The sequence below is a fragment of the Musca domestica genome, unplaced genomic scaffold, assembly GCF_030504385.1.
Source record: "Musca domestica strain aabys unplaced genomic scaffold, Musca_domestica.polishedcontigs.V.1.1 12, whole genome shotgun sequence".
NCBI lineage: Eukaryota > Metazoa > Arthropoda > Insecta > Diptera > Muscidae > Musca > Musca domestica.
This window is the reverse complement of record NW_026712155.1, coordinates 1365592-1392026: the sequence shown is the minus strand read 5'-3', so window position 1 is coordinate 1392026 and position 26435 is coordinate 1365592. Positions and strand designations below refer to the sequence as shown.

The 26435-nt window shown below is 36.7% G+C and overlaps 3 protein-coding genes across 4 annotated transcripts; 1 reads left to right on the top strand and 2 right to left on the bottom strand.

Annotated features, from left to right (window-relative positions):
• Positions 1–719: 719 nt before the first annotated feature.
• LOC101894277 (histone deacetylase complex subunit SAP18) lies at positions 720–1603 on the top strand. Its single transcript, XM_005186748.4, has 2 exons — positions 720–893; positions 956–1603. Exons 1-2 carry the CDS (start codon positions 828–830, stop codon positions 1337–1339), a joined length of 450 nt encoding a protein of 149 aa, XP_005186805.1. The 5' UTR covers positions 720–827; the 3' UTR covers positions 1340–1603.
• LOC101894109 (uncharacterized) lies at positions 1473–8712 on the bottom strand. Of its 2 annotated transcripts, none has more exons than XM_005186747.4 (3): positions 8552–8712; positions 1944–2776; positions 1473–1875 (listed from the first exon to the last, which is right to left on the bottom strand). In XM_005186747.4, exons 1-3 carry the CDS (start codon positions 8570–8572, stop codon positions 1650–1652), a joined length of 1080 nt encoding a protein of 359 aa, XP_005186804.1. In that variant the 5' UTR covers positions 8573–8712; the 3' UTR covers positions 1473–1649. The 2 variants fall into 2 exon arrangements, with proteins under 2 accessions (XP_005186804.1, XP_058974013.1); XM_059118030.1 differs by lacking the exon at positions 8552–8712 and adding an exon at positions 3788–4638.
• A 2506-nt stretch (positions 8713–11218) lies between these two features.
• Positions 11219–26313, bottom strand: LOC101895385 (organic cation transporter protein). The gene is made up of 7 exons (XM_011295560.3): positions 25774–26313; positions 14335–14731; positions 13989–14256; positions 13506–13911; positions 12353–12533; positions 12132–12277; positions 11219–12046 (listed from the first exon to the last, which is right to left on the bottom strand). The coding sequence occupies exons 1-7, from the start codon at positions 26149–26151 to the stop codon at positions 11951–11953; spliced, it is 1872 nt and encodes a 623-aa protein (XP_011293862.1). The 5' UTR covers positions 26152–26313; the 3' UTR covers positions 11219–11950.
• Positions 26314–26435: the final 122 nt, after the last annotated feature.

Here is a 26435-nt window from a genome sequence, read left to right as displayed (position 1 = left end):
GGAGAAGAACAATAATATCTTCTATTCATATTAGTGAGAATTTCACGTATATTCGTATAAAGTCGTATTAAAATCAACAAACAAAATTTTTGAAAAAGGGAATTATTTTACTTCGAATTAAGAATCGTGCCGTATGAACGGGTTAATTCGTGTACATAATTCTGAGAGCGAACAACGTGATTGAAGGTGTAATGGGAACATAGCATCAGAAATGTAAGAATCTAAAAGGTTTTACTGCGATAACCGATTTTCCCTTTTGATATCGAAAAAAATTGCAAAAGTAGTAGACTTTTGAAAGTTCTGGAACATACACATAGTTATGAAGAAGCCAGTCAATGCCTTAAGCTAATAAAAAAACTAGTTCTATAGCTCTGTTCCAGAACTACAAAAACATAAAAGTTTTTACTACCATAACCTATTTTTCAAATATAAGTAGATTTTTATATGTTTTCTTATACTACGTCATTCGGAGGCTATTATAATTCTCGTTTTTTTTAACAATTTTTACAAATATAAATAATTTTTCCTTCAACATTTTCAATTTCAAAATTGGTTTGACAGTTCATTGTCCCAGCAGCTGTGTCGACGCGTCTACCTATATTCTTCTACCATGTTCTCACCTTAATATGACATTTATCGTTCTTATTTCAGTGAGAACATGGCATAAGGAAACAATATGAACGATAGGGCGGGACTGACAACCGATAGTTCTTTTCGTACAATAATTCATAGTTCATTTAGGAAAGACGCTTGTCTTGCTGCTGCACGCTCCCCAAAGGATAAAGGACAATTTAATTCAATAGCTATATTTTGGACAACTATAAAACATGGCTAATGTAGAATCTATGATTGTGGAAGAGAAGCCCCAAATTAAACAAATTGACCGTGAAAAGGTAAACATTGTCATTCAGAACATTAGAGAATACTAAAGGTTTTATCATGCGATTCTTTGCAGACATGTCCATTGCTTTTGCGAGTGTTTTGCTCGACGGGGCGACATCATTCGGTGTCCGAATATATGTATGGAAATGTTCCTACCAATGAACTACAGATCTATACATGGATGGATGCTTCACTGCATGAACTGACCTCATTGGTGCGCGACGTCAACCCCGACACTCGCAAGAAAGGAACTTACTTTGATTTTGCTGTTGTGTATCCTAATTTTCGTAATAACCACTTTCAAATGCGAGAAATCGGCGTAACATGTACTGGACAAAAGGGTGCCGACGACAACAAGACATTAGCTCAGGCGAAATTTTGCATCGGCGACTTTCTGGATATTTCCATCACGCCACCAAATCGACTACCACCCATTAGACGCCAAAGACCGTACTAGTGCTACGCCAAAATTGAATTTCCCTTCATTTCATTCTTGCAGATTATGTAAAACAACAACTCAATACAGCTGTGTGTCTGCCTGCCTGTCAATCAGTAACTAATCAATCCATCAATAAACTAGTCGTAAGGAATACAATAATTATCATATCATTTAATTTATTGTTGAAGGTACGATTTCAACATCTGAATGCGAACAATTTGTATGGTAATGGTAAGACTTTGTATGTTCTATAAAATAATAAAACCTAAACATTACAAGATATGGATACAGTGCAGAACTTATGAACTAGCATGAGACGATGGACACATCAGTTTCGGTAATTTACACCGGGTCTCTTGGACTTCTTCTTGCCCAGCTGGGTCATATCGATTTCAATGCCGTTTGGAAGTACGGCTTTGTTGTCGTCGTAGTTGATAAAGTTGTTCTCCTGGTATTCATCAGTCTGGTCACGTTTGTTGGGGTCACATTTGATACCAGTTTCATAGTGGTATTCGCGTTTGTTACCATCAGGATCGATGTAGCCATAAGTTCCCCTAAAATAATAATAATTCAGATTCGTTGGGTTAATGTGTGGAAGATGAGGTGGTGTGAAAGTACTTACTTTGTTATGCAATCAACGCCAATAATTTCTTCCTTGAACGAGCCATCATCGTTTTCATAACCCCACACAATGGTGCCGTCCTCATTTTCTTCGCGCCATTTCCTTGTGGTTTGTGCGACGGGCCTTTGGCGTCTGTTTTGCTGATTATCTTCTATTTGATTTTGATCATACAATGGGCGTGATTGAATGGGTTTGGGTCTTGGCCGTTGGGCTACTTGGACTGGTTGGGGTTCGTACTGAGGCCTAGATTCACGTACTGCAGTTGGTCGATTTCTGATTACATTGGAACGTTCACGTTGTGGTACGGGAGCTTGAACTTGTGGTGGGGGTGCCTGTCTTTCCTGGCTAAATCTAGGCGTACTAATGACATTTGAACCTATGCCAAAGTCATTGTAATTAGGCTTGTGGCTGGGTTGGACTGTTGGTGGAGGTAAGGTGCGATCAGGGAATCGCGTGGTGTATGACTCAAAGTCGACTGATGGTTCTTGAAGAGCATTTACACTTGGATCATTATTGAGGAAGGCGGCGGCTGCTTGTTGGAATTGTGATTGTTGTGCCTGGGCTAGCTGTTGTTCTCTTAATAGGTTCGGCAAAAATACGTCAGGTGTTTCATCCTCTCCTGATTCGGTGACCGGTTTGGCTTCCTCAATACGTGATGGGATATTTGCTGGAATCAAATTATTTTGTGCTCTCAAAGTTGGTGGACGTGTACGACGTGCTTGAGGTGCTGATCGTGGGGCAGGCAAAGGTATTGCTCCTGGTATTAATAGACGTGGCGGCAGCTGTGCCTCAACTACGCAGCTAGTGATTAGAACTGCGACCACAATTAGCGACTAAAATTTGAAAAATTGAAAAGAAATGGAAAACTTTGATAAACTTAAGAACATGAAACATATGTCATTGAGTATGGCTTACTGAAGAATGGAAACCTTCGATGTCTATAAATATCAAATTTTTTAAATAGAATATTAAACAATCTATTTCATTGCATTGCAAATTTAGTTTTCTAATACGTACATCTCGAAAATTAAAGCAGATATCGGAAAATTCGGACATGTCAGACATACCTCAGAAAGTAAAAATGGCACATGGAACTCTTACACAATCAAAATATTGGTATAGAGTGAATATCGTAACTTTGAGTAGGCCTAAATATAAAATCGGATGATACACATATATGGGAACCAAAGTTTTATTTGAACCGGTTTGGTCAAGATGTGGTAGACTTGGTAGACTAAATTCTGACTTGGTAAACTAAAATCTGATCGCGAGGTTAAAAATTCACCCCAATTGATGGTATTGTGAATTATTTACATCAAATTTAAGGGAATTATATATGAAAGCTACATGTATATCTGAACCGATTTCGATAAATTTTGTAAGAGATACTTCTAGTGTGTATTCAGATACAAATTTTTCGAAATTTATTTATTTTACCAAATACCGTTATTTTGTGGCTTTGACGAACTGAGCTGTATCTATGTCGAATTCGGTCGTATATGCCAAAACCTATTCTATTTGGGCTAAAGGTTCACATTTATTTCACAATAAACGTGAATTATGCATGGAAGCTATTTCCAAATCTGACCCGATGGCAGCCAAGTTCGATAGTGTTCGTCAGTGGACTGTAATCTGTACCATATGGACGAATCGACTTAAAAAGTTACCCCATGTAGTTTATCTAAATGAACTAGGGGTCTATAATGTCTTCTTTTGTCTATTAAGAGCCAAGGCTCAAGGACATAATACCCTTTACCACAGTGTAGTGTAGGATAAAAAATCCTCTAATTGTTTTTATTTGTAAAAACATTTATACAGATTTATTTTTACAAAAACTCACTCACATAAATTAATGTCTTAGCACCCATACGCGCAGAAACCAAATACAACGGCGTGTCTTGGCTTTAAATTGGCTGGTGTTCGGTTTGGTTGATTTGAAAATATTTATCTAGTGGGAAATGTACTGGCATAGATTTGTTCGCATCTGGGCTTTTTTTTGGTCTGACAATACGAGTACGTGACTGATGACTTCAGAATTTCAAGAAACCTGTTTTACGGGGATTGAAATAAGCTGCAATTGGTTTCCTTAATTGTAATAACCAACTAGGATTGCTGTTGAAACTGAATGTAGAATACAGATACTTCCAAAGATTAAAGTTGCAAACGAAAAACTTATTTTTTAAGTTGAACTTTTTGTAATCACTGATCCGTTTGTGCACCAGTTCCCTGAGGCGGTTGATTTATTTCACTGTTCATGACATGTTATGGCGTAATGCAGTTTGAATGTGTAGTTAATGTTTGTCTACATCGAACTGCCCATAATGGAAGCTGACCATTGATGCATTTCTTTCAGCATTACTACCGGCTACCATTGACGACAAGTGGAAATCGACTGGTTTTTCTTGTGTTTTGTTTTTCTGGAGGAAATATGTGGAAATGTAATTTAAATTGCAACGACTTTCCTCCAATGTCATTATCACGCTCTCCAACTCACTTGCGGGTTTTCATCTCTGTGGCAGTTTATTCCCCCCATTAGACATAAGGCAATTCGATTTGAATTCGCCAAATGTAACTTTCTTTTGGGCTCGGTTATTAAATCAATTCACTGCTTGGACGATTACGTCATTGAATACCTGACTGGCTAGCAAGCAACCCAACTGACATGCAGACAGAATGTAAGGCATTAGAGCAGCAGATATTATAAAACTAGTTTGATCGACATAAAAATATATGTTCCCTCCCTTCGCTCGCTGGTCCGTGAGTGCGGCTGTTACCCTCAATAAATTGCATTGCATTTCATTTTTGCGCAGATATTTGGTGTAGTTGCATTTTCGATACTTGGAATCGTTCAGGTGGAAAAATTGCCAGTAGATTGGGTAACCACAAACAAGGAACTTGATTTCTTCTACCAATGTTGTTTTTTGTTTGTTTTATTTTTTTTAAGCTCAAGCCTACAATTTGTTGCCAAAACGCAATGATATGTTTTGAATATCGCATTCATTGGCGGAATAAGCTCTCCCACACCCTGATTGCTTTGTGAAGAACTTCTTCAATAATATTGACATGTTTTTGTATGTGGGTTTGGAAAGATGCTCGAGATGTAGTTAAAATATATGTAAAATGGTTTGGATTGGTGTGGTCGGTTAATAAACACGCTACACTAGAGGTTGCCTAATTGCAACGAACTATGAGCAAACAATTCGAAAGTTTTAATATTTGCGATACAATGTATATGGTCCTTAGAAAATTGAACCCAATAAAAGTGAAATAAATAAGTTGTATAAAGCATTAAAAAACTAAGCAATATTTTAAAGCATAACGCCATTACCATAATCGTTCCGGCAAATATAATATTTTTATTTATTTAGGTAAATTATATGAATTCAACTAGCAAAGCCACAAAAACGTGCATTCCGAACATATTTAACATCATAACCAACGGGTCAGTAAGCTAGCTAGCTAGGTGGTTGGCTGGCTATGCCCAATATTATACCACTTCATTGTCGATGTCGGCAGACACAGTGAACAAACGTTGCGATTTAATTTGTTTCAGCTTCAATTGAATTTCAGATACCATAAATGAATTGTTTAGAAACTGGTTTGTGCAGTCAGATTTTCTTGGCATGTCCCGCTATTGTCTTTTCCTCGGCAATCGAAAGTGCATTTATTTCAAAAGAATTTTTAATGGGACACACTACGATCACATGCATTACCATAACATGATTGTGTTTATTTATTTTTTTTATCTATGTATGTTTGACTAACTTAAGAAGTTTTTAATTCCTTAGCTGGATGACTAATGGGCTAACACTTTAAAAGCAAGAGCATGCGGAAGTCTTTAAGGAAAGACACATTAGAAAATAATTTCACAGAATAGTATCGTGTACATGTGCATACATTTTATTGACTCGGTCCCAGTGGTAAAAAGTCTACATTAGTAATTGTAAAATACTTAAATCGTTTGTATTTGCTAATACTTTTACTGTTCCTTGCCGTTTGAAAGTGCCCTCAGTGTGTTGTCTGTCTATATGTACCATTTCTTCTGATAACTTCCCAACAAAAGGCAATGTTTTACAAAAAAAAAAAAAAAAAAAAAAAATTAAATCGCATATTAAGAGAAGAAAGTATCCGATACCTTCGCAATGGTCTAAATTTCAAATAATAATAATAACTCTCGTAAAATATGAGTTCACGGTGTAAAACACAAATAATAATTGCTAAAATAGAAAAATTTTTTGAATAGAGCTCTTACACATAGAACTCTCCCAAGTAGGGCAGATTTTAGCAAACATGGTCTCAAGATGCAACTGTAGCTCCCGTTAATATGTTTCTGTCAATTTGACCTTTTCCTGGCCTGGCCCCGTTTAGATTCGAGACCTTATTTGTAGTCGAGGCATTTACATAAAATCGGTTCCACTCTCCTTCTGCCTAACAGATGAAAAAGATGATTTTTGGAACTTCAAAGTATATTTCGAATAGAACGATCCAACATGGATCTAATCTGTTTAGATATATCTATAGTTTCCAGATATATGTTTTATCTGAATATACATGTATGCTTCCCAAAACAGAGATTTTTGGTACGAGAAAGCTAATACGTAAAATACTTCAGGACACTTTGGTTAATACATGTTCAGATCGAGATTTAATTCCCATATAAATCGTTTATTCGATTTTCAATTTGAAATGTACTTAAGTGGTGACATGAATACATTTGGAATTATATTTGGTATGAGACAACTGGTGCACCCAACCCCCAGGAAACCTCTTTGCCAGAAATCCAGAATAGTAATATTAATGGCTGAACAATCACTGATATGGAGCATCGCAACTACCTAGATCTTCTCTGACTCATACAGAAGTACACATACATACAAATACTCCAACAGGAGAGCACTATTCATATTTCTTAAACATTTATTAAGAAAAATTGAAGCAATTTCGGCGATTCTATGCACACATCTTGGCATAATGCCGTAATATTATTGAATTTGTTTACGATCGTTTTAAGCCGCTTGATGTTAATCAGCAATTTGGAACTCGCTTTCAAACTGGCATCGCATTTGCGTAAACACTCTACAGAATTACCTTGTAATTGTTATAGTTTATTTTTCTAAAGTTTAATGTGATCCATTTGCCTTGCAACGCTCATATGCATTTTTAGCTCTGTAAAATACAGATACATTAATCTAGATACATTTGAAAGTGTGGACGTCCTTGGGTGTGTTCATAAAATCTCACAAAATGATGGATATACGTACGTATGTAAAGCTATAAACGTAAATATCAACACAAATGCAGTTCTGCAAAACTGTAACAGTTACTGAACTCCAAGCGGCGGAGCAGCTCTCATATTCTCCGATACACAGTAGAAATGGGAGAACAGTCACCGACATTCTTGTGACTGCTAACTTTATGCTTCGAAATGCAAAATAACTAACAATTAACTAGCCCGAGAAGTAAAAAAAAAAAACAAAATAAAAGAGCTTCAGGTGGCGGGCGGTAGCTGTGCGAGCCGGCATTTAACTGTTACACAAATTGCTTCTTAAAGCAAAGCCAAAAAATTCCAACAATACTTTTTACAATGAGCTACCTTCAAATGGCCAATGTAACCAGCGTAACAACCGTGGCCGGAACACAGCCAGTCGAGTGAATGCCACCAGCAATTGTAGCAATTGTGAGGCACAAATACACTCCACTAATTAATCCCCCTCTTAAAGGTCAATTCATTGAAATCAGTTTCATATTTCAGTCCGCACTGTCATTCGTTCATTCATACTTGGTACGCACACTTGCCCGGGCTATGGACCAAAACAAATTGGCCAAGTCTATTGGTAGCCGCCCCACTCCATGGGACTGAGTGCTGTTGTTGCTCTTGGGCCCAACATGATGGCTTGCTTACATTTGATTGACTCGATCTCGTTTTGGGTCCGCTTTGACTGTGGCCATTGTGACGGACAAGCGGTTGGTTGCAAAGTGTGATCAATACCCAGTTATTGGATTTATTATTACGACGGCGTACTTATTTCTGTATGCATACCGAACAATGTTATTTCTTACATTTTTGCTGTTGTTGCATACAATAAAATAATTCCGAAAATTTCAATTGTTGTTGTTGTTGAATAGTTATTAGACCTTGGCTTGGATAATAACAATTACAGTAAGAGACAATAAATCCGATTTGAATTGACTGCATTCAGATAAGATTTTAATGGGAACACTAATTACCGCCAAACACAGAAACACACACACGCACACAATTAGACAGAGAGAATGTCTTTAATTAGCCCAAAGATTGGCTATTCTTGTATTTTGAATTCCATGTTTCGCACTTAATGGTTAAATGGGTAGGTAACTTTTGTTGGCACTCCACGCCATTGATTATTTGGGTCCGTACGATTAATGATTGCTGTTGCCAAAAAAAAAAAAAAAAACGTTTGATCCGGTTCAACATTCCATAAACATGACTTAGAACGGGCATGTCGAGTAGCGCAATATTTGAGCAAAATATCCAAAATCCGATTTTGTAGTCCAGTTTTTGGAGTGCTTGGGCTGTGGTGGCTGCTGGCAGCTGACTTATAGCTAATGGCTAATTAATTCTTACTTACCAGGGGATTTTGTAATTTCATGTTGTTGTTTTTTTTTTTGTATGTGCAGCTTGGCAGCGCTCTAAATTTGTTCAATTCAATTTTATTTTTGGACTCTATAACCGTTACCAACAAAACACTTTGATAAAATGTCTTACTTTTGAGGCAGCTTTGCAGTTTTATACGTGGCTTCAAATGAGTGCGTCTACCGACTGTTGTACACCAGCAGCCAGAGCTTTTAAAACTTTTCTTTGGCGTTGTCTTTCTTTGAGCCCTGGTCGTGCGCAGGCGTGTGAATGCACAGAGAGTTGACTAGAGGAATACTATTGTGCTCCAATTCGTTCATCTAGAGTGTTAATAACGGATATAACGGCTTTCGGGAATTTGAATTTTCCTTTTCGATGGTAATTTGCACATTCATTCATATAGCTACAGATAGAGGTGGCGATACAGTTCCCACAACGGCGAGTTTATTTGGTTTTGTATAAAATCTTTCTGCACGAAAAAAGCTAAATAAGAAAATGACTTGTTATGAAGACAGTTCACAAGCGCGTAGAGAATATTAAATGAGCCAAATGTTGATGTACAACTCGAAAGCACTTATTTCACGCACTGATTTAATATTCCTATCGCAGTTTCACAATGACGTAACTGACATCATTATTTCACCGATTATGGGTTGAATATTTCATCAAGGGAGTTTGCAAAAAAACAAAAAAAAAAAAAAAAAAAAAAACGACGGATGAAGGGCATTCTGAAATGTTAAACAGAAACAGAAATTTCCAATAATTTGTGTATTTTACATAAACTTTGTTGAACTCAATAGACTGATGTGTTCATGTTTATCCTTTTATGTTTTGCAAATTTGGACAACGTCCGAGATGGGTTTAAAACTTATTCAAGTTCATATTGCTTTATATATTGCCTTAAATTATATGAAAAATACTATTTTCGTACAAAATGCCGGGGCAATTAATTTAGGACTTTCGTGAGAATATTTAAAACAATCCTACCCAGCACCTTGAAGATAAACTTATATCATTGTAATCGATAAATGCCCTCATTTCTTCTTCTCTAAGGGGTAAAAGCAATAAATAATTATAAAATCTATGAATCTATTCGATTGAGCAGTGGTGTATATTTCGTTGTTTCATACATGGAGCTTGCCTTGCGTCCAATCATATTGAGAAGAGCAACAGCTTTTGGTTGGTGTCTAAAATGAAAAAAAAATATAAAAGTTTATTTGATGGTATAGCTTTTGAAACGATATAAAGCTGCTGCAATGTAACCTCTAAAAACAGTCTGGTACTTTTAGAGCTCAGTTGAAAACCAAATATTTAGACACATTGACATCCCTGCCTAGAATATTTTCTATTAATAAAATTACTATAAAATATGTTTTATCTATTATATTTCTTTTCAAAAGAGTTAATGTTATGAAGGTATTTAATATTTTGATGACCTTCCTCTTTCACTCTAAATATTTAAATAGCTTTCTTTCCAATGAATATTAGCGAATATATTTAACACGGTTCTATATTTATGGTTCATGAGGAACTTGAAATTTGCCTTTTTGAGGTTTGCTATTTTTGGCACCGGCGGGAAAATGGATTATATATTTGAATCCTAAATCGTTAAATTTAATAACTCTGTTCCAAGTCGTGTATGTATCCTGAAATTTTTTGTTTTCTAACACGTGGTGTTTTAGATATAACTTCGATTCGTTCAAAGATATGAACATTTAACCAGGTATAGTTAATGCCAGCAAAACTGAGCCCTTAATTCCTAAATATGGTTATAGAAGTGTTTATTAAAGTGGTGGTATGTATCTGCTGACTAACCGCCAAATACTTAAAAACTTCCTATGACTCCAAATAATAATAACTTTAGACCACATGTCTCTTTGGATATGTTCGAGTCATGTTCATCCGTCAGTTTGTCTGGCCCACGGGCACGATCCACACATATCACATCTAAACATCTTTTCTAAAACCAAGATTGTTATCTCGTTATATCACAAAAGCTCAAGATTTTCAGAAAAAGTTACAAATTGTAATCGGCTCACTCCTTTTTGTAAGAAAAGTCAACATTCCGCGCAAAGATTCCCTGATTTACTTCGGACTATGCACGTAACAATATTTCTATTTCGATCTAGAGTGAGAAAATGGATTTATGTTTCCACTTCCTGTGGTACTACAAGAAAAAAATCAAATGTCTTTTAGAAATCGAAAATAATATCCAATTTGATTGGACCCATTTTTCCCGTACCTTCCTAACAAAGGGTATACAGTTTGAATAATTACAACTCATTTAAATTCAAAAGTTCTACAACTCTCTTTAAACTTTAACCATTCTTACAAAAACTAGGACTAGAGTGAATACAAAATATTCCAGTTTGCTCCTCCCGATACCTTCTCCACAAAGGGTCAACATATTGAACACTATTGCTATTACTTTACGCGTTTCTTTAAAATTTTGAAAAAATAATAACTCTCAAAAACATGCAATAAGTGTCGGCTTATGATTCGTACATTTACACTCATATGCCCCAAGCACATAACCATTTATATGTTTGGGGAGATATACGCCCCAGGCAAACCAAGTGATATGTTCTAAAAGTTTCATTTTTATTTTCTTTTTGAATTGAGCATATTTCATTTAAGTAAAGGAATCTTAGTTTTGTCTTCTTTAACAAAAATTAAACTTTTTATTTTCATATAAACAAATTAAACTTAAACTAGATACATATAGCTTAATTTACATAGAACAATGTGAAATAATAACCAATAGCTTTATAAAACAATTTTCATTCATGAATCGAGATTCACCTTTCTTGGAATTTTCATCATCGTTCTCTGAATTTTATGAAGGACCATTAATGAATAAAGTATCAACATAGTATTTTTGTGGGTATAAATAAAATATTTCTTAACTCAAATTAAATGAATGTGAATTGGTGGGCAAAATTTAACACATATACCTATATAGGAATACTTAACTTACTATGTTCTATTAAGGCGGCTTACCAACAAATCCATTCATAAGCCTGGGTGCAATTTTGAATTGAAACCCATGGCGAATAACAATCATTTTCGCCGACTGGGCAATGGGAGTGCTTAAATCAAATAGCTTTTACCTTTTACCACAAAATAAAGTAAACATAGCCACCTACATTAATTTAGGTCTAAGAAGTAGATTTTGTCCCGGATATGTTATGAATAATGAAATTATTCTCACACTTACATTTATGGAACTCGAATGAAATACCGAGCAAATTTTAATCGAAAGTTAAACAATATACAAATTGTTATAACTATTTCTGTGCCTCAAATTATGAATCCCTTTTTATCACAGATGGTTGATGATTAATGTTACACATGCACACAAAGACACGCACAGAGTGTCGGGTCGGTGTCCAAATCACGGATGAACATCTTTCATCATTGCCAACGCAATTGCTCCAATAAGACCGCACACTCCCATTATACTCATCGGCAACAAGGGATCTATGTGTTCCTATTGAAAATATGCCAAAAGAAGAAAGCCATCCTTGTGTCAATCGAAAAGGGCGAAAATCTAAATTTGATTTAATTCGTCTTACCAAAAGCCACATATATGGGACCAGTATCAGTGCGACGCCAGCAGCCAGATTGCCCATGCCCACACCAAAGTTACGCACCACCGTTGGGTATTGCATGGCCGTGTAGGTGGGGATAATGGCATTGTTTGCCCCAATAATACATTTGGCTGTTTGTTCGAAGTTCAAAGGAAATTCAATTTTTTATTACACTCGTATTGTCGTGGATCACAGATGACACTTACCAATCATGGCCAATGCTATCACATAAATAAGATTCTCATCCCCCTTGGGCACAATATTGACGGCCAAACAACAGATGCCCGGTATCAGCATATAGGCTATTAAATTCAAGCGAATACCCAATTTCAGGACAACAAACACGCTCAGGCATATTGAAACGGCTTCCACGGCACCCGCAATGGCCTGTTCGAGATGCATATTGTAGATGATTGTGGCGGTGTGTGTGTGTGTGTGTGTTTGGGCGCCAAAACATAAATAAATTCATAATTCACAGGAAAACACACAAAAAAAGAGATAAATAGAAAATTCATATTTGTAAATTGTTGATAAGTATGTATACAATTTCCATGTGTCACAGCAATAGAGAAGTCGGATGCTAACTACACTGCTATGCAAAGCGAACTAAGTCGATGTCACTGCAATTTCATCTTCATTTCCCCACATAATTTGTAATGATACACAATGATATATGGCGGTCCTATTGGTTTTTGTAGGGTTATAAAAACTAGAAATATTTAATTTTAGGCATTATCTGTCACAAACAGATGCACCTGTTACATGGAAAATCTTGGGGGAACATTTAGCGCAATAGAAATTGTTGATGGCTCCTCTGCTTACTTGGGAATGCTTATCTGAATAAATGAGATACATGAAACTACTCTTCAACTTTTTCAATAATCACACACCACGATGAACGATTTAATGCAAACTTAGCGGATCGTAATTTTTTCGTATTAAATTTAGGCCTGACAACAATCCTTCGAGTAACTCTTCCACAAAGTGTCAAAATTTTACTCGATCCTGAATCGGGAATAGTGCATTGTTAAATTACAACTTAGTGCATTTTGTAATTTAACATCCTTAACGTAAGTGTGAATGAATATGCATGTAGCTGTGTGTGTGTGTGTCAGTTTGAGTTATTGAAATACATATGTCAATAGATTTCATCGTTTTTGTTTGAATGCAAAACATTAATGGAAACCAATGTGAGCAGAGAGAGGGAGACCTGCCGACGACCGCACTCAATTCAGAAAACTTATCAGGGATATCCAGATAAGTTTGTAAATGCCAAGAACGAATCACCCCCTGCCGTAGCGAGCAAAAGCAAGGTGGTGGAGGCCGTTGGGGCCAGAGGCCATTCCGGATTACACTTACCGTATTTACATAAATGTTGCCACCAAGGTTGCTGAGATGTAGAGTCAGGCCGAAATAAATAATTATCAAAGTCAGCCAGACAACCAGGGTCAAACAGGTGGTACGCAAATAGGTTCGGCTGAAAACTACAACCAATGGACTTGCGTTGGCATCCAGCTCCGCTGCCTTGGTATTTGTATCATTCATTGAGGGATTGACTGCATCGCCGTCGACAGAGCCATTGACGACAGACGTCGGCGCATTTTGGTCACTGGACGCTGAGGGCGGCACTGCAGCCTCCAGTGATTTTTTGTAGTTAGCCGGCAATGTGGTACCATTTAGACGAGCCGCCCTCTCAACAATGGCATACAGCTCCTCCAGGCGACCTCTGGCCAAAAGCCACCGTGGCGATTCGGGGACGCAGTACCTGTGGGGGTGGGGGTAGAAAAATGAAAATTTAATTTAATTTGACCGCATGGACAAGTTTGAGCAAATGCTACCCACCAAATGCATAATATGGCAAACCATGGCAACGATATGACCAGCTGCAATGTGCGCCAATCTCGCACGAAGTAGGATATACCAGCTGTCAGAACATACGTTACCGCAACCGGCAGAATATTCAAAATGCCAATCACGGTGCGCCACTTGCCGGAGACCAATTCGACCACTAGCACGAAACTAACAACGGCCACTGTCATCGAGGCGAATCCAATTATCACACGTAAAGCCATGTACATGGCCAAGGACGACGAGAAGGCCAAGAGAGTGCCTGTTTGTGGGTGTGTGTGTAGAGATAATTCCATTTAATTGGACATGTGAATAGATTTGGGGGAAAACTAAATCTTACCAAAAGTCGTTTGCAATAGGGCGAAGCTCATCAGGGTATGTTTGCGACCAAATTTGTCTGAAATCCAACCACTAGAAACACTGCCCACTGCAGCCCCGGCCAAGAAACACATTTCAACCACACTCAGCAGCTGACGCTTTGAACAAACCAAACCAAATTCCTGGACCAATGTCATGGATTGGTCTCCATCAAATTCAAACTGGGTGCACTGGGTGTAGTTTGGCGGGGCATCCGATGTTGCCATATAATTAAATAGGGACTGTATGGAGTCCATCGAACTAAAGTCAATATTCCAGATTGAGCACGAATCGGTAGTCTGGGTTAGATTTTTCCATTCGCTGGCATTCATGTCCATCATATTTTGTGGTCGGGCACACCAGAAATCTTTGTCGGCTGTCTAGAAATGTTGTTTTGGAGGAAAGGGGAAGAAGAGAATTTATTGTGTATTTAATTGTTTTCTCTCCAAGAACAGAAATAAAATGTTTATAAATAGAATTTGAGAGTGGATATAAGTCTTGTAGTTGGAATAGCGAATAGTTTCATTGGGTCAAAACGAACTGAGTAATTTGATGTATGCAACTATTTTTTTAAAGAACTCTGTATCAATAAAACCAATTATGGGAAGTACTCTTTTGTTAAATGTGTCAACAATGAACTGAATGAACGTTAGCATGTCCACCAAACGGCTTTGGTGTTTATTGTGTGGTGTGGTCTCCCCAGTCCAGTCCGTTCCATTGACATGCAACAGGTGACAAATACGAACGAACGAATATACAAACAGTTGTATCAGATATCAAATTTACATAACGATCGAAAACGTGACCAAATAGATCAGTTCTTTGTTATTGAGAGACAAGAATGTTTGTCGACTTGAATGTGAGTTTTCCAATTCGAAATGTCAAAGGTGGCACAATGTTGCACGTTGCAGAAATGCCATGGAACTCCAATAATTTGAAGCGTCAAATATCATTGTGATATTTAATTGGCTTCATTGCATTGGAGATACTCAGGTGCCAATGCAATTATTTGACGGGGAAAAATATATATCATGGCCAAATACGGTGGCACTTGAGTGCAACTATCAACATTTCACAGGCAGGTACAAGTAGTTGTACACTTGAACTTGATCGCATTTGGAAAGAGGTTAATCACGAATAATGGACTGGCTTTTATAGGAATAGAAATAGAAAACTAAAATAATGCTAAGAAGTTATTATCCATTTTTAATTAATACTCCGATTGTTTTAGGTCATCAAACTCGGGTACATTAACATTCGTTTTGTAAACACAATCTGAATTGATTGAAAACTTTTTACTTGAATTCACGTTGTCATGCGGCTTTTATCAATAATTTACTTAAGTTTATTCTGCCAAGCCTCTCCGGTGACATGATCTCTTTTTTTGTAGTTTTGCGTGAGCAGCACCCATGAATGAAAACAATAATCGTTTATAACTTCACAAACATCAAAATTCATAACATAAGTGTACATATGTACGGGTATGTATATTTTTATTTTGAATACTTTAGAATGCTGTGGATTCATGACCGCAAAAATACCCCGAATCGGTTTAAATAGCCAACAGGTGATCAGAATTCAAATGATCCAATTTGATTTGCACATCGACTTTCGATATATGTTCTTGTCAATGTATGATGAACAATTTACTTTTTAAATGTTGTTCATAATTGGAGTCGCCTATATACAGGGTGTGATTTTAAAACTGCAACAAAGTCAAACGCCATAATTTTTACATTTTTTTTTTAAATTTTATTGAATGAAAGCAAAAAATGTCGGAAATAGCATCAAAATTTCCATGGCCGGCGTTTGAGTTCTGGTGGCCAACCGAAGGTGCATATTTTCAGCTGACCTCTTTGACAAGTAAACACGATCATTTTGTTGATTTACAATCTGCTGGACAACGAATGTTTTCTCATCGGAGAAAACCAAATTCGGCAGTTCACCACTTTCGGCCAAGCAAAGCAACTCTTTCGCTCTTTTGAGTCCATTTCCTTTCCGCTGCGGTGTAAGTTCTTGCATTTTTGGAATTTCAATGACTTTACCTCGAGCGCATTTTTCAATATTTGCCGAATGGAATTTTGCGATATGTTCAGCGAGCGATGGTACGAGACACAAAACATTTATTCACATTTAAGTGCTGGAGTGGTCTAACGATAGTCACTTATGGTTTTCCAGCCAAATATAAAGGAATCACACTATCACGCTTGAATTCCATCAAAATATAACTTTTTTCTGGAAAATTCTCACCAAAATGGTTTTTACACTTGTTAACAATATAATGAGATGTCACTGGAATAATTTTAACAATTGTCGGACGAGTGGCTTAGAAATGACAGCGAAAAGCAGCACCAATATTCTGTATTTGACAGAGTTCCCAGTACATTTTTAAATACCTATTACGAACTCCAAATAACAAGGTTGAAATAATTCTGTTAAAAAATGTATCTAAAATCATCAAAATACCAAATATTGGGGAGTATTTTTATATGGGGACTATACGTGGATCTGATCAGGAGGTACAGTTGTATGATGACCATACCAACATTTGGATCTTTATAGACAGTTCTATGCAGGGATTCAGGAAACGTATACTGGAAACACAAACTGCTAATTTTGCTACAAACCAAAAAGCCTTTTTGGTTTTTTTTTTTTGTCAAAATTTTAAACTGAATTTTCTGTAAATTAGCAGTTTGTGTTTCCAGTATACGTTTCCTGTATCCCTGCATAGAACTGTCTATAAAGATCCAAATGTTGGTATACTCAATATACAACTGTACCTCCAGATCAGATCCGCGTATAGCCATTACAGTTATATTGGGCAGAGAGACGGACATCGCTAAAACGACATTGAATTTTATGCTGATTAAGAATGTATACATATACTTTGTGAGGTCTAAAATGTATATTTCGAGGTGTAACAAACGCCAAACTTAATATGTCCTCCATTCTATGTTGGAGGGTATCAAAATGTGACATCTAGAAAAAACCATAATCATATTAACAAATTTTCGCTGGTTTTCGCTTTACGACATAGGTGGCCACTAATATGAGAAAGAGAGAAAGAGTTTGTGGGAGATTTCTTTTCTACTGTAACAATTGTTACCAAACATTTGTTGTCACCAAACAGTTGTCCGTTTTCTCAAAAGTCCAGTAGATGAGAGTGAATAAAGAGAGATATTTTGGCAGTTCTGGGAGCTGTTGGATTTTCTGGCAGAAATTGATCTCTGGCAAGATCTAGAAAATTCAACCAACCAGCTGTTATTTTCAAATATAATTGAAATATTAGTTTATTTTTTAGTATTTTAGTATTTTTCTTTACACTATCACATTCGTTGGTGATATTTATTCAAACAAATCAGCTATTTTTATTAAATACACCCCCACACTTTTTGCCATACTTTTTTTCATTTGAGTGAAATTACGCTCCGGCTAGTAGTTACCGAGTAAATCTTACTGGGTAAGTAATCAGACATATCCAATATTGACGAATTTTGCATCATTTTTGGCTTATCGCTTCATTCTGTATGATTGGCCTTGCCTTGAATCTCACCAGATCTTTGCAAGTACAGACTTTAAGTGTCGCAAAAAAGTCGTAGCCTTATTTCATTGCCAGGAAACAAGAAAACAATTCGCATAATTAATTGCCTGTGATTGGTTTCATTGCTGCGGCATCAATGTCAAGCGTTCGTTCCATGATAAGGAACAACTGACGAAGCACCAGTGGGCAAAAGAAGAACCACACACAAATCACTGGACAAATGAACAGTTAGTAAATATGTTGGCTGAAGTCATGTTGCCGGTGCGGCAGAGGCTAATTCTAAAAATTGTGGTTAATAATTTTGCCTTGATTACAAATCGTTGGCTGGTTTGCCCTTCCCCCAATTGCTGAATTAGTGGGTGAGGGCTATTGTAACAAAAAACCAAACACGATGGTGTTCCCGCTTGCAACCAACTAACCAGCCAACCAGCCGAGCGAACGACCGACCAACAAACAAGTGCAATGAAGCCAAACCAAAAAAAAAAAAAAAACACAACAGCAATTTATTGCAAAACGTCTCACAATATCCATGAAAATTAATCACAACAACAACAACACGATGTTGGTGGGTGCAAGCCAACAATAAAACCAAAACACTGCAACTAATTAAAGCGGCAAATTCAAAAAAAGAAGTCTAACATTACCAATCAATCGATAGACGAATTTGTGGCCAGGTAGGTAGGTGGTGAACGTGATTATTCGCATTGGCAATTCGTCAGTCCCAGAACTACAGCATTTCCCATTCATGCCATTCGCATGGCTGAATTGGTGGTTATATCTTGTACTCACTTGAAAGACAAAGGTGAAAATATGAAATGTGGAAACACCTTGGAAGATGGATAGAATGCCGCACCAGGTGGCTTGCCACAGACCACCATGCCTCAAAATTGACGATAAACGCTTCGATTGCAGACTTTCGATTTCATCTTGGCTAAGTTGGCTAAAATCTATCTTCTCAGCTTCCAAAAATAATTGCTGTTCTACACTTTGTGCCATGGCGTCGGGCAACGTTCGATACTGGGGAAGGGGGACGAGTGCTGGGGTGTCACAGATTTTCGTTGGTTCGTTCGTTGGGTAGCTGGTTGAGTGTTACTTTACCACTTTTAAGGTCGTTTAGCGACTGACAACACTCTGATTGAGAAAAATGTTAGATACCCCAGTTGCGCCGCCAAGAACAGAAATAATCTAAAGATTTATGCACACATGTATGAAGTACGTATGTTGGTGTGAGTGTCTCTTCTACATTAGGCCATATGATCTCGATCAAAAGAGTTCCCTCCCGAAAATATATATGTGCAAATTGCTATCGCAGCATTTTGATAGCTCCGGTGCCAATTAATGGCCATACCAACAGACTTATCTTATCTTAAAACTTCATCAGCTAGATCCGATATGACCTAATATATATCACGTCGCTAGATAAAATGCCTGTAATATCTATCCTCAGTGAAGTGATCGATTCTTGCCGTACATACACACAATCACCTAGCAAATGAAATTCATTAAAAATAATACATAAATTAAGTCTCGCAAATGAAATTGATACACCCAACATTCGGAGAATTATTGGTCATCCAGGTTGTGCATTGCAAATGTGGCAGGTATTTATGAAGAATTCGAAACAATTACACCGAGCGAAACAGATGTCAATTAGGCAATAATTATTCTCTCCCATTATGTGTGTGGAATGTGATCGGCGCTTCCTAACAAAGTTAAGGCGATGGCACCGTTAGGTAGTCTCGTGATGACTTTAAATGCATTCAGTGATAACAACAATATTGTGGGGTTGACCATAACCTACCCTATACTGAGAGAAGTTAACCAAGTGTTTATTTAACCTTTATCGTGTATGCATGGTTTAAAATTTAGCAAAAACTCTACACATTATAATCAGGTGGATACAATTTCCTAACTTCTTTGTATACCCTAAGCCATATGGGTAGTGCCTCATCGAAATAACGGAAAGAGAGAAGATAATCCGATTTTTCTTCAACTTTCAAATTCTAATATTTGTATCAGTGCTCGGTAAGGTGGAAAATGGACAATATCGGTTCACTCCATCAAGTACCTCCCCAACAAAGGGTAAAAAATTTTAAATAATTATAACTCTTATAAAATGTGACGTAAGGGTCCAACTGTATTCAAATTATACACATCACAATATTATTCACCCAAGAACTGGTGTGAAAATGGTATATATCGGTCCACTCCTTCTGGTACCTCCCCCACAACTTGCCAAGATTTTGAATATCTATGAAGCTAATAAACCGCGAAATTAACATTCGATTTCATTCAGACTTAGTACATCTCAATACTTTCATCTAGACAAGATCGGATCGGTCGAAATCGGACCTTTTCTTTTGGTACCTGATCTGATCCATATTTGGTATGAGACTTATGGGCAAATATTTTCGTATAAGTTTTATTTCAAAGAACACAATGTACTGACATATTTCATGCAAATTTGTTGCCTTGATTTTCGAATGAAATAGAAGGGTAGATTTTTGTTCACTTTTCCTGAATAGAACAACCCCTGGGTTAAAGCAAATGTTTTTTTTTATTTTCATTTGTTGTCTCACGTTAAGATTTGCACATTTGTTTAACTCTCGGTTTTATAGTTCATCTGTCCCCCAAATGAGGCTGTGACATTTGGATCAGGGCAATTAAAGTGCTTCGACGCACAGCAGCTTTATGTACCAGCCTAAGCTATGGAATATTAGGTCAACGCTAGTTATGAACCACGCTTATGCCCAGCTGTTGTTATTGTTATTATTTTTGTTATTGCTATTGCGCTCTAATCACACAAATGTAAGTATGTTTGTAATATTACCTCACTTTTTGCCAAGTGTAATCTCTTGACTGGTACCAGTACCAATATCAATGACAACCGGTTTGTAAGTCCGCGTATTTTTGGTTCGAACGAACGTTTGTTTTAGAAAGTTGACAAACATTGAAGTGCGAAAAATCATTGACAAAACTAAATTAAACGGAAGTTATGGCGAGTTGCAGTCAAAGAGTTTGTCGAGGGGGTCAACAGAGTGGAGGGAAAACACTTCCTTAAAACAACTGCAAGATCGTATGCAAACCTGCTGCTATGCTACGGAGAATGTTTGAGTGTGACATTGAACTTGAAATTCACAAATACCAGAGTGCGGTACAACACTCACATGTGTGTGTGTGTGTGCGTGCATCTATACGCAACATATGATTGTCAATCGAAACCGTTCACCATCCTTTACCAATTTAGTTAGTAGTTGCCTTTAATCACCATCATTAAATCACGCCGCACCATACTCCGCACAGACATTAGGTCTGTCTGATTAGCCAAAAGTTTTAACAATGTTTTCACATTGTTGCTGTAAGGCATATTAATGTCAAATTATTAGGGGAAACGACGACAGGATTCGAGAGCGGCTCTGGCATACCTTTATGATATGTGGCAAAATATGCCATGCGAAGACTTCAAGCTGCTTAGTATCCACACCTTAGTTGTTTCCTTTTTTAATATTATTATTAATAGAAAAGTGCTTTGTTTCTTTTTATGGTGCTTGCAGGTTTTTACCAGTTTACTTTTTTCCCATTTTTTGTTACTAAATAGAATAGACCCACCTTTTCTCTCTCTCTCTCTCTCTCTCTCTCTCTCTTTCTCTCTAAAAGAAGTTGATGAAAATTTTTTGTAGAAAAAGTTACCAGACAGACCTTTGTTTTAATAGACATACACAGATATATTGGTCTGTGTATGACAGCAATAACAACAACAACAATGATAATAATTTATGCAATCATTGTTGATTATTTTGTCACACTACTTACACCTCATTATTGTTGTTTTTGTTGCAAAATTGCCAAATTGTTTGTAAATTAATTTCATTTATCAAATTATTTTCAAGTCGTGCTGCGGTACTGTCGACAGGTGACGAGCGATATCGATTGGCTGCAAGCGGAGCACATGCCATCGTCACGGAGGCAATGAACAGCGTTTCATTTCATTAAACGCCACTTATGACGAAATCCGACATTTTAATTTCGATGAAGAATTATTGGATGTAGGATTTCATGGCATGGTGGATGGCAATAAAATAACGTGATTTGCGATTAGTTAGGGGTGTGTCAACACCCTTTGTGATATACAGTAGGCGTCATTGAGTTGGTATTACAATAATACAGTTTTATGTATGCATGTATATATTTTTGAGACAACGGCAAACTTTTTGAGACATAAACGATTCATCCTAACTACGAAAAAATTACCCCGCAAAAGCAAGACAAAAATGGAAATTCAAGAAAAAAAAACAAAGCAATAAATATAGGACGAATGTAAGCTTCCATTTATGCACAAACATTTTTAATTCTTTAGCGCCTCTCGATAAAATCTAATTTACTGGTGATTGCTTGAACATAAATATATATATTTATATTTATGTTTCGACTCAAGTATATTTCTCATCAATATATAGTACCACTTTTTATTAATATGAAAAATCTTCTTTTATTCTAGTACCATGACACAATTACAGAAGGTTTAACAAAGCTACCCCCTTAATCCATGTTTGTGGTGCCCTTATTCTGTCTAAACATATACACATTTTGTGTGTGTGTGTATTGTTTTGAATAAAAAAATACAATAATTTGAAATTATTTCAAATTCAGTTGCAAAATAAATGCATATTTTCGACGTTAATGGACGACACATTGTACAATTTTGAAATAAAACTGCATTGTCCTTCTAATTTAGATATTTCAATCAATATTGTGGAATAACCTCAAAATTTCATTCTTGTTTTGCGGGTTTTCCCCAATACAAGAATTTTGTTAAAAAATGAAAAATAAACAAAACCAACTGTTGCATATGTAAAAGTCTATTTGACAATATAAGACTCCAGCACAGAATTGCATTTAATTTTTTTATGAAACATGGATAGTACCCTAAATGTACGAGTCTTTATATGCCTATGGGATTTATGTTTTTATTAAATCAATCAATCTGCATACTACATGAAAGCCATTAATACCATTTTCATAATTTCATAATGTGTCCTTAATATGCCATGCTACGACGTCGAACTGCTAATGTGTCCCAACCTTTAGTTCGTATACAGAACACTTGTTTTCTGTACTTATTATCGCATCTCACTGTACACGAAATAACTGTCAATTTTTGTGAAACCTGTTGCCGGTGATATATTACCGGAACTTGTCGTGCATTTGAAACATGCGGGAGCGAGCACACAGTGCGAGAGTGCATCTGTTCAATGCAGTAGTATGGGTATTCCATTGTTGTGTGTATGTATGTGTGTTTGTTCGTTTGTGTAATTTGCATGCGACGTAATTGTGAACGCACATATGGCCCGCTTGCGATTAACTTGTTGAGTTTTCGGACGGGTGCGTGCCATTGATGGCTGTCATTAGTTGGGTTCAAGTAAAGCTTATTAAGATTTAAATGCTGGTATTAGTTTAACCGCACTGCACTGTCATTGTCAAAATAAATGATGTCGTTTCGAAGAGAATGTGCGTGCGTGTATGAGTCGAGAATCTTGCCTCCACAAGTGATTCTTTTATGTAACCGAAGAATATGAGATGTTGTTATTTGAGAAGATTGGGTTGCTTGGTTTTGCAAATTACTGTGGTATTCGTATAGCATTGTCTTTTTAGGGGGGAAGGGTAAGCAGTTAACATTTTGTACAAAAATTGGCATGATTAAATTATAGAAAAATTAATGGACGGGACAACGTGGTATTGGTCCCTGAAGCAGCAGAGTACATTGTTGTTCCATTGAAACAGACAGGGTATACAAATCGCAAACTCATTTAGCATATCTTCTGTGACAATCCGCAACATGAGTCGTGTAGACGATACAGGTGATAAGCAACATAAAAATAAAAGCAAATGCCAACACTGGAGTACCATAATAAACACGAGAGAGATAAAGCCCCGTTATCAGCATAAATCACATTTGAGAGGGCATTACTACCGCTTCTTTGCAATAAAGATTCCACTTCGAACACTTCACTTGCTACCGTTCCCCACCCAATTAGTGCAGACAGACAGGTATATTATTGACAAATAACGACGACGTTCAGATAAATCAACTTCACTTCGAGAACGCCGAGCAAATAGAATTGCTCTGATAATGCTCGCCGAAAAGGCAATTGTAAAATTCTAAGAATAATTAATTGTTTGTTGACGTCGTGGAAGGGAGGAACATTTTCGATCGATGTTTTCAATATTTTAGTCGAGAGGAAATGAAATTTGTTGTTCACTCTGTTTGGGAAATGCAAATTGTATCTTGACAGTTTTGAAAACTGAAAAGGTTCTATAAAATTGGGTTGAAAAATAATTGGGAAATTTTCGGGATAGTCCATAAGTTCTAATGTGTTTATCTAAAAAAAATTAAAAAAATAAAACGGTTTAATTATCTACTTTTATAACAAGAAGTATGTTTCCGAATGTTAATTTTGGCATCATAAACGCCAGATTTATGACATAGGTAGTATTCTTGCTACATTTTTGGAAAATCTCTACATGTATGTGATTGTAACATCTATGGCAGCATTTCACTTTCCCCAACCAAAAATGTTGTGTTAAAGTACAAGGAACTCCTGAGTACGTATAATGTTGATAAGTACGGTTTATCATACCATATACCTGTATTGAAGATTTTGTGGATAGTAGATCACTATTCGTCATTTGCTGAAAAGAGATTTAATGTCCTAATCTGGTTGGAATTAATGGGGAGACATTTATTTATGGGGGATACGCAGGTTCCGGAGACATTTACAGGGATTTCCTAAAAGGAATCCTTACTAAAATCTTTGGAGTCCCAATTTTGTACAGTAAACTCTAAATGAACTATTTTTTGGCACATAAGCTGTTGTAGAAGAAAAAACGATAATGAAAAATACATGGGCAGATTTGAAAAATGCGATTTGACTGAAGTCATGTTATCTCAAAGATGAACTTAGTCTTTGAAAACATATACATACACGAACCCATTTTATAGCTCACTACAAGATCACCAGTCAAATAACTATTCACATTCGCATATCTATTTCCACCTACAGACTTTATCAATTATCTATCAACAATTGTTTATTCTTTGGATTAATGTCTTCGAAAATTTGGTATGGCCGCAGTCAAGGGTCATATTTTGCATTGCGGCGCTTGGAAGTTTAGCTTGACGTTTGACGTCGTTCGAATGTCAACATATTGGCCTCTACTAGCCGCAGCTACTTTTTTGTGTGGCACTTGAAAGCTGTGCAAACAATGCCCAGCTCCAATAACAAACAAACCGCAAACACTTCAAATTTGTTTTGTTTTTTGAAAGGTTTTTGATGTCTCAATAGAAATATGTAACATGTGCAGATATACGTATGTATGTATGTGCAACGTATGTAAGTTACAATTTGCCACAGTCAATGTAACGGTTGTTGATAATTAGGCCTTAGATAACTGGACGCACTCAGATATGATAGACACGGTCTTGCCGTTCATTGAGGATGATAAGAACCAAATGATTAGCCGATCATTAGGCCATTTGTATTCCAAATACAAATTTATTTAATCGTTTTTTTTTTGTTTTTGGTTAAAGAAAATAAAAAAACACTCTTTTTTACAACTTTTTTTAACTGGCGGCGGCATTTCTCAAAAAGCACATTTTGCTTGGCTATTTTTCCATTTAAAGGTAAAACGATTTAAATAGCAAGGAATTGGACGACACACACACACATACATAGACACAAATATTAGTTCACAGCTGGTGTAAAGATATCGACATTTTCAGTACAGGTAATGGTTAAAGTTAAGTTCACGATTTATTTATTTGAATGTCTCACTTTTCGTTGTTGTTGTTTTGTTGTCGATCTTATTGATTTTATTGCTCACCTGAAACACAAAGGCAAACATTTGAAAAGTGGGAGTTATTTGAAACAAACTCAAGACAAATGTCCAAATGAAGTTCCATTTGCCATAATGGCCAATGAAATTGGATATTATATCGCTGTCGGGATCGTCGCTGGGTTTCCTTGGCACATCCACGGGTATTTGCAGCTGATGAATTGGGTCGCTGTCGCCATTGTTGGTGTTGTCTTTTTTCAAATCGGCCGAATGCCGCCGAAAGTCAAAGGATATTACACTGATTTCGGGAGTTGGGGCATTTTTCATATCCCGATATCCGCCATACAAATTCGATTCGATGCTACCGCGTTTCGATCGGTTATCAAGGTCAAAACTTAGTGACCCCCGTCTCAAGACACCGCTCATGTTTTTTGTGTGTTTATTCAAATGTTTAATAATTTATTTTTTTTTTATATTTGTATTCAATTCAATTGTTGTTATTGTTAATTATTTTCCTTTTTTGTTTTGGTCCGCAATTTGAAATTGGTGTTGTGTTGCCTTCGATAAGGCTGGTAACGATCTACTTTCGATAACGGTTGCCTCGTTGTTTATAAATGGCGTGCCGTTCGTACCCTGCACGGTTGGGGCCGCCAATTTGCCAAGAGAAAAATCACACTCCACAAAACGTCAAGTCAACACCACTGATTTTG

Excerpts from the sequence above, each read along its gene's own strand:
- LOC101894277 (XM_005186748.4), top strand. The coding sequence starts at position 828 with ATGGCTAATGTAGAATCTATGATTGTGGAAGAGAAGCCCCAAATTAAA. Across the intron at positions 894-955 it reads AACAAATTGACCGTGAAAAG|ACATGTCCATTGCTTTTGCG; the intron begins GTAAACATTGTC and ends GATTCTTTGCAG.
- LOC101894109 (XM_059118030.1), bottom strand. The coding sequence starts at position 3,811 with ATGGGTGCTAAGACATTAATTTAT. Across the intron at positions 2,777-3,787 it reads GTGCTAAGACATTAATTTAT|TCGCTAATTGTGGTCGCAGT; the intron begins GTGAGTGAGTTT and ends TTCAAATTTTAG. Across the intron at positions 1,876-1,943 it reads GGCGTTGATTGCATAACAAA|GGGAACTTATGGCTACATCG; the intron begins GTAAGTACTTTC and ends TTATTATTTTAG.
- LOC101895385 (XM_011295560.3), bottom strand. The coding sequence starts at position 26,151 with ATGAGCGGTGTCTTGAGACGGGGGTCACTAAGTTTTGACCTTGATAAC. Across the intron at positions 14,257-14,334 it reads CCTATTGCAAACGACTTTTG|GCACTCTCTTGGCCTTCTCG; the intron begins GTAAGATTTAGT and ends ACCCACAAACAG. Across the intron at positions 12,278-12,352 it reads GATAGCATTGGCCATGATTG|CCAAATGTATTATTGGGGCA; the intron begins GTAAGTGTCATC and ends TCGAACAAACAG.